At 32.7% G+C, this 13181-nt stretch overlaps 2 protein-coding genes across 2 annotated transcripts; one reads left to right on the top strand and one right to left on the bottom strand.

Moving 5' to 3' along the window:
- Window positions 1-2830: 2830 nt before the first annotated feature.
- LOC120217927 (glycerol-3-phosphate dehydrogenase [NAD(+)] 2, chloroplastic-like) lies at window positions 2831-5914 on the top strand. The gene is made up of 9 exons (XM_039214953.1): window positions 2831-3153; window positions 3653-3789; window positions 3899-4004; window positions 4221-4422; window positions 4529-4616; window positions 4949-5096; window positions 5274-5423; window positions 5494-5643; window positions 5778-5914. Exons 1-9 carry the CDS (start codon window positions 2860-2862, stop codon window positions 5790-5792), a joined length of 1290 nt encoding a protein of 429 aa, XP_039070884.1. The 5' UTR covers window positions 2831-2859; the 3' UTR covers window positions 5793-5914.
- A 5056-nt stretch (window positions 5915-10970) lies between these two features.
- On the bottom strand, window positions 10971-12798 carry LOC120217928 (adenine/guanine permease AZG1-like). Its single transcript, XM_039214954.1, has one exon. It carries the CDS (start codon window positions 12774-12776, stop codon window positions 11055-11057), a length of 1722 nt encoding a protein of 573 aa, XP_039070885.1. The 5' UTR covers window positions 12777-12798; the 3' UTR covers window positions 10971-11054.
- Window positions 12799-13181: the final 383 nt, after the last annotated feature.

Genomic DNA, 13181 nt, shown 5'->3' on the forward strand with positions numbered 1-13181 from the left:
GAAATATAAATAAACTGATTTTTTAAACTTAAAAGAGTTTTACAATACTGAAATTTAAATAATTTTAGTTTTACAATACTGAAATTTAAATAATTCATACAACTACAATAATAATTTTTTTAGAAAAATAAACACCGCTTTATTAATTCTATTATAAGTCTCACATAATCACATGTATTATTAATTTTTATAAGTTTTATAGAATAAAATTTATAAATAATAAAATTTATAAATGATCATTAAATTATATGATTTTTTTTAACATTAAATTATCTAAAGTTATATAAAAATACTAAATTTTGAATTTTATTACGTATGGCACAGCAACATTAATTATCATTAAACTGTTATTAATCAATGAATCATACACCTCCAGTTCTTTCCTTTCTTTTGTTAAAAAGGAAAAACAGATCGTACATACTATATTAGTGGAAAATTTCTCATTTACTCTTTAATTGCAACTAAAATTTTATTTGAATATTTTCAATAATTTTATGCAATTATGTAATACTTTTAATTTTTTTAAATATATATATTCATAATTTATTTTTATAATTATAAAAATATTTTTAGAAAATATTTTTTTAATTTATCAAATTATTTTATGATTATTTTTTATTTAATTGTGATTATATTTTAAAATTTTAAAAACATAATTGATAATTTAATGTTCTTTGAAGAGGTTAGAAGAGCTTTGAAGACATAAGGCCACGTCTGCGCCAAGAAGAGGACGCGCAGACGTTAGAAGAGCTTTGTCTTCTAAAAAACAAACGGTCTGTGAAGCCCAATGTCTACGTGTGGTCTGCGCGGCGCAGACATAAGAGCTTTGAAGACATTCAACAGTGAAAATAAACACCACTTAAATGTGTAAACTTTTGTTTCAACATTCAAATTGTGGTCCTTTGTTTACTCATCGTGCTCCTGTACAATGTAACGAATGAGTTAAAGTTGTATAGGTGTATGATGGTTATGATCTCGGCATGTCTAGTATGTATATGATATAAGTTAAGGACCGTTACGTATGTATAATTCATGCTTAAGTTAAGTCTCTAGAGATATATGAGCATTTATGAAAGTTGTGCACTGTATGTTATGATATGACTAAACTCTCAATTGTTTGTTGTAGAAAGATATATGTTGTGTGCCTTTGAGGTATATTTTAGATGATTTTCATATTTAGTTTCTTATACGATGATTAAGAGCACATGAAAGAGGGTTAAAATGTGTTAAAAAATCAATTTTTTTATATAATTAGTATCGATACTTCTATTGTATTATTGGTACAATTCAAAACGATATCCAGTTTTGATATCGATATTAAGTATATATATTAATACTCATCAATATGTACCAATCCTATAAAGTTGAGTATTGATATTCGACCCTTAAAATGTAAGAAAATGACATTTAAAGCCTTTTAAAGTATTATATTGTATATTAACCCCATGATTAATATGTATTATATTTTAGTTCTTAAATTGATTTTTGTGTGATTGTATGAATGGTTAAATTTCTGATTCGATCAAATATAAGTTCCAATAAATTAATGTGATATCTTCAATTTGGTTTACCATGAATCAAGTTAGGGGTATTACATGATCTCTATGAACCATTTTTCACTACTCGAATTAAGGATAAATAATAAGAATATTATTAATATTATTATTATAATGAAACAAATTTTCTTATTTAGGTATTTATATTTTATTAAAATCAAATTTTAATATCGGAGCTGAACTAATTATTATAAGTAACCAATCATATCATCGTGCGTTTTGGGATCCCTTGACCCATCAATTCAATCATGTTTTAATACCTCTCACTTCAGGATGGTAAGGCTGAACAACTCGGTATTGAGACTCAGGGGATGTTTGTTTACTTCAGAATGATTAAGCACTGAATGATTCAAATGCTGAATGATTCAGAGGTTCTGTATGAATTAACTCTGAATGTGACATGTTGTTTGATAATGGCTCTAAATCATTCAGAATGTACTTCTGTGTTGAATCATTCAGCACTGTTTTGTTGAATCAGTCAGCACTGAATCATTCAGAGGTACGAAATAAACGCGCTGAATGGTTCCATTAAGAGGCAAACAAACATCCCTTCAATTTATAATCTGGATACTTGTGAATTGAGTACTAACTAATTTATTTTGACTTGAATCTAAAGAGATTAACCTTATTAATATTTTATCTAAATTTATAGCATTATAAAAAATCATTGAGCTTAATTGTGATATAAATTTAAATTTCTTAATAAATTTTTTTATTATTATGGCTTAATTTTAAAGGATGTCAAGGGGTTCTAGACTAGATTTGTGGAATTCAAGACATTTTTTATCATCAGATCGCGTTCATGAAGCCAAAAATGAGTGAGCGACGGTGGTAGTGAGGGACAATCAACGATAGAGGACTCTGATTGGATTTAGGAGTTAAATTGATATTTTATCTAAAATTTAAGGATCAAATTGATATATTATCTAAATTTTAGGAGTTTAATTAGTATTTTATCTAAAAATTATACATAAAATTAGAAAATAAATCTTTTTAATATTGTGTCACGTGATCAAATAAACAATAATTAATATTCCAGTGACTAATATGTTATAATTCGATAATATAAATAACCAAATAATTAACTTTTTAATGTCAGTGAATAAAGATGAAATAAAGTGACCTTTTCTGTCCAATGGACCTTTTGGGCCAAGAAAAGCGAAGTGGGTGCCCATTAAATGTACTGAAAAGGACGGGAGATGGCGGAAGCGCCGTACGTAACGGATAAAACCGAAATGTTGCATAACAAAATGGAGAAAATACTCGTACTCCCTTCATTTCCCTTTGCTTCGTTCCAATCAAAATGGAAGCTCTTCTTGAACCACTTTTCGTATTTAAACTAAACCCAGTTTTCACCTCAAAAAACCCATACGTAATGTTTCCTTCAAAGCCTCAACTCATTCCCACTTGCTGTGCAGTGACTCCTTCGCCATCTCCATTACTCCCTCAAGATCCCGACAAAAACTCACTTCAGCTTTCCCCTGAAAGGACCCGGGATCGCCGGAAAGTCGTCCGCATTGCTTGGGAGAAGCTTCTTAGATGGTCTCGTTCTTGGCGCTCCAGGGCCAAAACTGATGTTCTTGAACGAACTAAAAAGGTTCTTCTTTATCTGCCCTTTTGCTGGCCGTCTCATGTTGTAATTGTGTTTAAGAATTTTGATAGATTTCGGTGCGACAACTTTTTCTAGTTTTCCTCCCTCTCTCCCTCTCTCCCTCTCTCTTTTGTTTTGGTCATTTTTGCGTGAATTTGATTATTTTAGGCGTAGAAATTTAAGTTTCTAGAGAAAATATAAATGATGATAGTGAAAGAAATTGGCTTTCATGTAAAAGGAGAGATTTTGTAAACAAGGAGATATCTAATTCGATTCTCATTTCCAGAATATTTGGGGGGAAAAACGAAAAAGTTATATTGGAGAGAAATTGTCATCTAGCGATTATGATAATGAACAAATTTGGAGCTTCAAGTACAATTATTTTGTAAGGAAATAAAAACTCTCCCCTGTTCTTGAAAATCATATGTAAAATGAGAACTGCTACAAAACCAACTAGGCTATGGCACAATATGTTTATTTTACCTTTTTTTTATTTGGCTTGAAGGTGGTGGTGCTAGGGGGAGGATCTTTTGGGACTGCAATGGCCGCACATATTGCTAATAGGAAGGATCAAATGGAAGTTAGCATTCTTGTCCGTGATCCTGCAGTTTGCCGGTCCATTAATGAGAACCATTGTAATTAGTGGGTTTTCTTCTTTTCAGTTTTTGAATTTCATGGAAATTATGTTTATACGGTGTTACTCATGCAATTTTATTGATCTTGGAACATTATTTCTCTTTTCTGTTCTCAGTAAATACTTCCCTGACCACAAGCTACCAGAAAATGTAATTGCAACTTCTGATGCCAGAACTGCTTTGCTCAGGGCAGATTATTGTCTTCATGCTGTACCTGTGCAGGTCTTTCAAATCATTTATTATGTTGATGCTTATTTGTTCTCAAATCTGAGATCCATTCTGTTAAGTATTCTCTCATAAACTTGATCGTCCACGATGGGCACCTTCAATTGGGTGTCATATGACTGTTTAATTCTGTTTAATATCAAACTTGCAAAACTTATTTAGCTTATTTTGTACCATGGGACGACTACCTGAATCTTGCTTCCTGTACTGCAGTTTAGTACATCGTTTCTCAAGGAAATTGCAGAACATGTTGATCCTGGCTTGCCATTTATATCCCTTAGCAAAGGCTTGGAACTCAATACATTGAGAATGATGTCTCAAATCATTCCTCAAGCATTAAAGAACCCTCGGCAACCTTTTATTGCACTATCAGGGCCTTCATTTGCATTAGAATTGATGAATAAATTACCAACAGGTAACTTGCCTGTATATGATAAATTGTATATTTGTAATACCTTCAACCAATTCATATATCTTGGTTTACTATATGTTTTCCTTTGCTATTCATTTTCTTTTTGCAGCAATGGTGGTGGCATCAAAAGACAGAAAATTGGCTGGTGCTGTTCAGCAGCTATTGTCTTGTAGTCATTTAAGGATCAGCACTTCAAGGTAGAGGATTTTCATCATATCAAACTAACAAAGATTTTGTATAATATGTAAAACATTGTTTATGGTTCTCTTTCCTTCAAGTATCTTCATCACTCTGGTTGTGCTGCATTCCAATTAATATTCTTCCACACCTGTGATGAGGTTCTAATTTAACCACTTCTGAACCACATTTTCCAAATTTACCTCTCTCTGCTTAAGAGCCTTATGTGTCCTAAGACCTATGCTTTAGGTCCATATAATGCAGTTTTCGTATGGTTGATTGTATAGGCGGTCAAGAGTTACAGTAACTATTGATGTGCATATGCTCAGGTTGTAACCTCTGATAACCTCAGGGATGTTACAGGGGTTGAAATTGCCGGTGCCCTCAAGAATGTACTTGCAATAGCTGCTGGGATTGTTGAAGGCATGAATCTCGGTAATAATTCCATGGCAGCTCTTGTAGCACAAGGCTGTTCTGAGATTCGATGGCTAGCAACAAAGGTAAAATCCATATTGTCTCTAATGCCCCCAACATTAGCTATGAGGATTTACCTTCAGTTTCACCGTTTCTCTTCCTCTTTTGACTTTTTTTTTGTTGATAGAATATCGATAAGCTTCATGTTGTTCATTCAAATATATAATTGTGTTCTCTAACAAATCTTTAGCACACATCTATAGATGGGCGCAAAGCCAGCAACAATTACTGGTCTATCTGGAACTGGAGACATCATGCTTACATGTTTTGTAAATCTTTCAAGAAATAAAACAGTAGGAGTTCGTCTTGGATCAGGGGAGAAGCTTGAAGATATACTTGGTTCCATGAATCAGGTTCTTGTAAAGTTTTAAACTGGTTGTTGACCTTTAAAATCTGGCATTAACATGATTAGTCATGCTTTAGGTAGCTGAAGGTGTGTCGACCGCTGGAGCTGTGATTGCATTGGCCCAAAAATATAATGTTAAAATGCCAGTCCTGACAGCAGTTGCTCAGATTATGGACAGCGAGCTGACCCCGAAGAAAGCTGTTCTTGAATTAATGAGCCTCCCACAGGTGATTCAATCTCCTTAATCTTTGATAAACAAGGAACCATTTCGACTATTATATACATGCCTTTTCTATTTGATCTATAATTGCCAATATAATCCTGTTAATTAGTTGTTAATATGATAAATCGTCACTTGTAGGTCGAAGAAGTTTGAAAACCTACTATTTTGCCAGGGGATGAAGCTCTACCATTCGCAACTTGATTGTCATTTAACTGAGCCGTGAGCTGTGTTTGATCATTCCAAGAAAAATAACAGGTGTTGATGTCATTTAATCTCCTTAATCATTGTTTCTTTTAAATCCATATTTGGGAATTTTGCGATTGAGAATACTATGAAGATATACATATATTTTGCCTTGAGCTGATTCTTTTAGATGTCTATGCATTTGTATCCGGAGATGGACCGAGGGGATGCGGGGTTGCAGTTGCCCCTTTCAGAAACTTCGAATTTCCTTATATTTTAGATTTTTTTTCTTTTTCTTTTTATTGATGATCTAATTTTACATCCCTTAAAATTTTATAACTCTACACCCTTAAATTTCTAAAATAATTTATTAAGTTTACATTCCTTAATATAAATTTCTGCGTCTGTCTTTTTTCTTATACCTAATGTTCTTTGGTAAATAAGATGGGACAACTCGCGTTGTTAACATTTGCTTCGCGTTCTGTACATAATTGTTTTAAGGGGTAAGTTATCAGGTTGATCACTTTTCTTTTATATTTGTATATTTTTACTCTCTAAATTTAAAAAATTACGTTTCAATCACTTATGTTATCGATTGTTATATTTTGGTCACCTATTTGTTACTATTGTTAATTTGATAATATGACTCATTAATCACAAGAGGTTAGTTTTTTTAAAAAAGATTCATAACGTTTTTGACTTTACACATTTAGGCGTCTAATATTTTTTATGTGACACTTTTAGTGCCTACGCAGTAACAACCATTAAAAAAATCGTTAAGAAACACGTGTCATGTTTATATTTTGATTTAATGTAAAAATAAATACCTAAATTATGCCCCAACTTTAAATATAATGGTCTTTTTCATCAAATAATCGTCAAAATCTCACCACTTATGTCCGTGCATAACTTCAAAAAGAGAGTGAGAACGTGGATGGTTACTTCAAGGGCGTTGAGCATGACCCAACTTTAAGGTAATTTTAATTAATTGCTTATAGTCAATACTAATTAATTATCTGTTTTGTTCTCTTATTTATTAGAAATATATATAAATATTTGTATATTATTAATATTATTATGAATGAAAATTGTATTACATTCCGAATTTGTTGATACTTCTAAATATTTCTTGAAATTTATTTTATAACATTATATTTTATTGACGGGTATATCATATTTGAAATATATTTTGTTTTTTAAATATTATATAAAAAAATACTTTTAAAAATCATTAACAAATTAAAAACGATACATTGAAATATAGTAGTGTCAATACGTACTACTCTTAACAAAAGAAAATTATATATCCATATACACCAATAACAAAAGAAAATATATTAAATTGATAAGTATTAGAGATGATCAAATTATTTGAATTCGATGAGCTTTGATTTAACATGATATTATAGGATCGTTTTTTAAAAAAAAAATCAAGATAGATTTTATGAGAAGAAGAGTTAAAGTCGATATGAAGTTAGATTTAAGGTAAAAAAAAATCAGACCTAACATGACTTAAGATAATATATTTAAAATAAAAAAAAATCTGGAACCTGACATAACTTAAGATATCATATTACGAAATAGATTATTTATTTTTAAGCATGGATATATTTGTCAATTTAGATTTAAGAAGGATTGCCACTTACAAGCCCAAGCCCAATAGAAATCTTCCACAAAGAGGTTACCAAACTTTAAACACAAAATCATGTGTACTTTGATCCATATTCTTGGATGCAAATAGGGTATTTTTATTTGTCATTTTCGATTGCATTATGGTGTTTTGGGTAGTACAACTACAAATTAACAAGATATTCACCCACAAATAGAAATGAAATTTATTTATTCTATTAAATAGAATCATATAAAAGGAAAAAATTAAAAAATATGTCGATAGTTAAGCCTAAGTTTATCACTTGAAAGTGATAGTTAAGCCTACAAATGACAAAAGTCTGTTGCAGTGATTTTCCCATGTTTGATTTTGTTAATACGTGATCAATTAGTAATTTTTTTTAAATAGTTATTACGATTACATAGATTTATATATTTAAAATTTTTCTTAACTTATTATAACATACATACAATCGTAAATATAACTATTCAATTTTGGATCTTCAAAAAAAATAACTGACCCTATTTCATATGTAATGAGGTAAGTGGGAGGTAGGATAATAGGCTGCTCCCAACGTCAGGTTGAAAACAGTTTCCGTAGAAGACCTCTGTTATGAATTGCCTTCAGTGAGATTCGATCTCACGACCACAAGATTAAAAGCCTTGTGCTCTACCAACTAAGTTAAACATACAATTAAGATACATAACAGATTCATCACGTACGGCAAATATGAGCTTAAGCACAAAACTGTGATACCCATAAACGTGCAAAAATAGGCTTTTAGACAACAGTAATAGTGCTATGTTTTTTTCTTTTCTTTTAAACGTCAGATCAGTCAAGAATATGTTCTGTCATCAACTTTTCTCTTCTTTTTGTTTAGACGAAGAAGAATCGAAGAATGGTAATCATACAACAAACAGAATATTAATCAATCAATCGCATATGAAGTGCTCATCTAAAGCAAGCCGATCTTTGGGGATTGTCTAAGGAAGGATAATCCTGTCAACGTACATCTGTACGTGTTTAATTGAAATGACATGAAATTCAAAGTTCAATCATTTAAGAATATCAACAATTCTCTTAGGTGACGTTTGGTTCGCATGAATCTATTAAAATTAGGGGGAATTAAAATCTAATTCTACCACTTTTCTCATTTTTGGTTCAAGTTTTCCAAGGGAATTGGAATCTCTCATGACTTTACCTTTACATCAAATGAGGGAAAGTGAATTTCATTCATTCTATGATAGAATTCAATTCTCTTGTTGAAGGGAATTGAAATTTGACCATACTACCCTCATCAATCTTTTGGTAACTTATTTATATATTTAATAAAAATATTTTTTTATTATTTCGGGTCGGATCGGTCGGTTTTCTAATTCATACATTCGGGTCGGGTTGGGTGAAACTTTATTTTGGTCGGGTCGGTCGGTTTTTTAAGTGTGATATTCAGGTCAGGTCGAGTTCGGGTTTAGGGTGAAATATACTCGACCCGAAAATATATATAATTTTGCCTTATATATTTAGGAATAATTACAATAATACCCCTCTATATATAATTTTTTTTCAATTAAATCACTGTTTTTATTGAATAAAAATAATTTTTTATTATTTCGGGTCGGGTCGGATCGGATTTCTAATTCATATATTCGGGTCGGGTCGGTGAAACTTTATTTTGGTCGGCTCGGTTTTTTTAAAGTGTGATATTTGGGTCGGGTCGGGTTTGGGTTTAGGGTGAAAAATACCCGACTTGACCCGACCCAAAAAATATATATTTTTACCTTATATATTTAGGAATTATTACAATAATACCTATATATATATATATATATATTTCAATTAAGTCACTGTTTTTATTGAATAAAAATATTTTTTTTATTATTTCGGGTCGGGTTTCTAATTCATATATTCGGGTCAAGTCGGGTGAAATTTTATTTTGTTCGGGTCGGGTCTCGGATGGAGGTTCCCTTGTTCTCGGGTCGGGTCGAGTAGACCAAAAACCTGACCCAACCCGACCCATGACCATCCCTAATTGGAATGATTTTAACTTATGATGTTTATTAGCATAATTTTTATAATTTATTAAAATAAATAATCAATTAATAAAATTAAAATTTATTTTTTTAATTTTTTATAATATACTACTACCTGTAATTTATAAAACAAACTAAAATTAAGCAATAAAAACAAAAAGGGTAATCCTGTCATTTTACATTACTGAAATCAAATTCATCTGACATGTCTCCGAATCAAACAGAATATAAAATTAGATTCAAATTCTTAACATATTCCGATGGTTAGAAAAGCTATATCGATGTTACATGAAACAACAGCCTTAGGTAAATTCCACGAGCTTGACTCAAGTACCAATGTTGTCTTGTTCCTTGTGTTGCGAAAAAAAAATTAGAAGCTAAATTAAATATTTAGCTAAAAATCAATATTTGTGTTGCGAATTGAACTATTAGGCAAATGTCATCAGAAAACAAAGAATTTCTAGAAAACAAAGAATAATATCTTCTTTTTCTCAGTGGATAAAATTTCCATTAAAAACAACAATTTCAGTAACGGACGCAAAGGGTGGCCATCGCTATCCAATTTGCTTAAGTTAAAAAAATCAATCCCTATCTATTTGGCCAAATTGAGTTTTGGACCTATGTTTAGTCTATTTATCTTATGGATGATAACAAAAACTACTTTTTATTGTTCTTCCGGTTTTTGAAAGATTTTTTTTTAATTAATTCAAATCAATTCGTATCATACATTTAATTTCAATAGATGAGTTTTTCAACAGAAATATTTACATACACAATGACTTTAAATATAACATCAATAATAATAATAATAGTATAATAAGGGCAATTAATTAGCAGATATAGAAAGCTAAAACAAAGAGAATTTCATTAGTTTTTTCCCCCTAGTAATATTGTCTTTATAGATAGAATTAGAATCTAATATTGAGAATGATAAAATTATTTGATTTTATAAGATAACTTATTAAATATTTATAGTAAAAAAAATTAGGAGGCAATTTAATTTAACCAATATCTAAAGTGAGAGAGGTTTAAATATGCAATTAAACTAAAATATTTGGGGAGGACAAGGCCCTCCCAGTGCGAATGTCATTACTTATTTTTAAGATTCGAATTTAATTTTTTAATTAAATGTATATATTTGACTATTACATTAAATATCTTTAGATATTAAAAGAGATCTATGATTGATGATCTTTTGACATAATATAAGAATAAATCAAAATTACAAGATTAAAGATAACATATAAGAAACTGGACAAAACATTCAACATAAAGTTTTTATGAAAACTCAATACAATAATCATATACATAGATATGGACATAATCTTATTATACAATATAAAATTATTTTAATTTTATACAAATTTAAGATCATTAGATAAGTGAAAATATATGTATGAGATTAACAATAGTAAATGAGAATCACTAGAAAAAAAAGTCAATCTCAACCATTTATTTTTACTTATCCAATAATCTTAAATAAATGTAAAACTTTAAAGATAATAACTATCACTTAACCTGGTTTGTAATTTATCCGATAAATATGAAAGGTTTACAAAGATATGAGACAAAAACAAAAGTAAAGGCAAAGAGCTAAACAGGATCAAGTTCAGCAGGTTTTGCAGTTGCATGGTCAATATGTGTCCCATTGACCAGAATCTCTTTTGTTTTGAAGACGCCATACTTTACCAACAGATCCCTGGTCCAGTCACCGATGTGCAGCACAATGTAAGTTCCGATCCCACCGATTAATCCATATGCTATGGAGTAGCTCAATGGCGTCAAAATCAATGTCACAAAAGCAGGGATTGCTTGCCTCATGTCATCCCACTCAATTTCCACCACCGCTCTCATCATCAACACCCCCACCAGTATTAGCGGCGGTCCCACCGCCCATGCCGGTATCGACGCCAATAGCGGCGTGAAGAAGAACGCCAGCAAAAAGTATCCAGCCACCGTTAAAGCTGTCAATCCTGTTCGTCCACCTTCTCGTATCCCTGTCGATGATTCGATGAACGCGGTCACCGGTGAGGTTCCCAGCAGTGATCCGACCACGATCGACATCGCGTCCGACATGAAAGCGAAATATTGACCCTCGAAATCTCCGTTCTCGTCTGTGAAACCGGCGAATCTAGCCATGGAATATAGCGTGCCGGTTGTATCCAAAATGTCAACGTACAAGAACGTGATCAAAGCCTCCCAAAAGTAGCCTTTACCAATAGAGTCGAAACTCAACGCCCCAGCTGTACTTTCAATTAAATGGATGTCAACAACTTTCTTGAAGTAGTCATGGGCGGAATCACCGGCGGCGGTATTCGGAAAAGCCGTCACTTTAGTGTCACGGAACCACGAAATCGCCGTCACAAATACTATCCCGTAAATCATAGCACCCTTAATATTTTTCACCAAGCAATAAGCTATAATGACAAAGCCGACGATTCCAAGCCAGAGTGTGGGGCTCTCCATTCTGTTACGTAGGCAAAAAATGTCGCCGGAGACTGTACCTCCGGGCATTAAACTCACACTTGCGTTACCCAATTCTATGACCGGAGCAACGGAAATACGGGACGAACTCGGACATCCGGCGAGGGTCACAAGGGTTGATGGATTATACCCGATTAACCCGATTCCTTGATTGTTTTGTAACCCGATAAACGCCAGAAAAAGTCCGATGCCGGCCGATGAGCTGATCCGGACCGGTTTGGGAATCAATTTAGCTAACTTTGCCCGGAATCCCATAGCTGAAATGAACAAGAAGATTAACCCTTCTATGAAGACTGCAGCTAAAGCCTCCTTGTAAGAGATACTACCCGACCCGTGGAAGCCGACCACCGTATAGGCGAAATAAGCATTGGTACCCATACCCGGAGCCAACGCCAGGGGCAAATTAGCGAAAGCACCCATGATTACGCAGCCAATCAGGGAAGAAGCAACAGTGGCTACTATGAGATCTTTACGTACTTTCTCCAAACACGAAGCGTATCCCGGGTTAACCGGGTCGAATTTGCATGAAACATCGGGCTGGATGACTCTAAGGCTTGACCCGGTACAGTTGGATAATTGAATAGAAGGGTCGGAGCATAAAGGAACGCAATGCGAGACGCTGCAAGGGCCGCCGGAGTCTGCCAGGATGGAAGCATTGACGGCTAGGATGTAAGCCATGGTGAGAAACGTAGCTGTGCCGGCACGTAACTCAGTCGTGAAAGTGGAGTTCCGTTGAGAGAGTTTGAAACGTTTCCCGACTCGACTATTGGCCAGGGCCGAGTTAAGCCGAGTTAGGAACTTTTTGGGTGGTGGTTGAGGTTCCATGGCCATGGAAAACGAAAAGAAAGAAGCTTTTGTTAGTAGGTAACAGGAAAAGAGTATGGTATTATATATTTACATACAAATATTCAAAGAAAAGCTTTGGGTTTCACTGATTTCTGGCAGAAGATGATTAGTTGAGAATAGAGAAGAGATTCAAATGAGCAGAAGGGATCTTTTTAAAGCATCCAAGAATTTGGAGACGATTCATACGATTTTTTTACACAAATTTTAGTGTGAAACCACCACTGCTTCATCCAGACTTATTTACTCTGTATTTCTTTTATATTAAAAAATTATTTTTTTTAAAAAAAGAGAAAAATAATAAATATTAGCAACTAACCCAACCCCAAGTGGGCTTCTCATTCACATTTTGATATATGTTTTTGGTCAGACTAAGACAGGATGGAGTTGGCT

The sequence above is a fragment of the Hibiscus syriacus genome, unplaced genomic scaffold (assembly GCF_006381635.1).
Source record: "Hibiscus syriacus cultivar Baekdansim isolate YM2019G1 unplaced genomic scaffold, ASM638163v2 tig00110194_pilon, whole genome shotgun sequence".
Classification (NCBI taxonomy): Eukaryota; Viridiplantae; Streptophyta; class Magnoliopsida; order Malvales; family Malvaceae; genus Hibiscus; species Hibiscus syriacus.

Coding starts and splice junctions, on each gene's coding strand:
- LOC120217928 (XM_039214954.1), bottom strand. CDS start 12,776: ATGGCCATGGAACCTCAACCACCACCCAAAAAGTTCCTAACTCGGCTT.
- LOC120217927 (XM_039214953.1), top strand. CDS start 2,860: ATGGAAGCTCTTCTTGAACCACTTTTCGTATTTAAACTAAACCCAGTT. Junction 4,005..4,220: donor TTCATGCTGTACCTGTGCAG/GTCTTTCAAATC, acceptor CCTGTACTGCAG/TTTAGTACATCGTTTCTCAA. Junction 4,617..4,948: donor TTAAGGATCAGCACTTCAAG/GTAGAGGATTTT, acceptor TGATAACCTCAG/GGATGTTACAGGGGTTGAAA.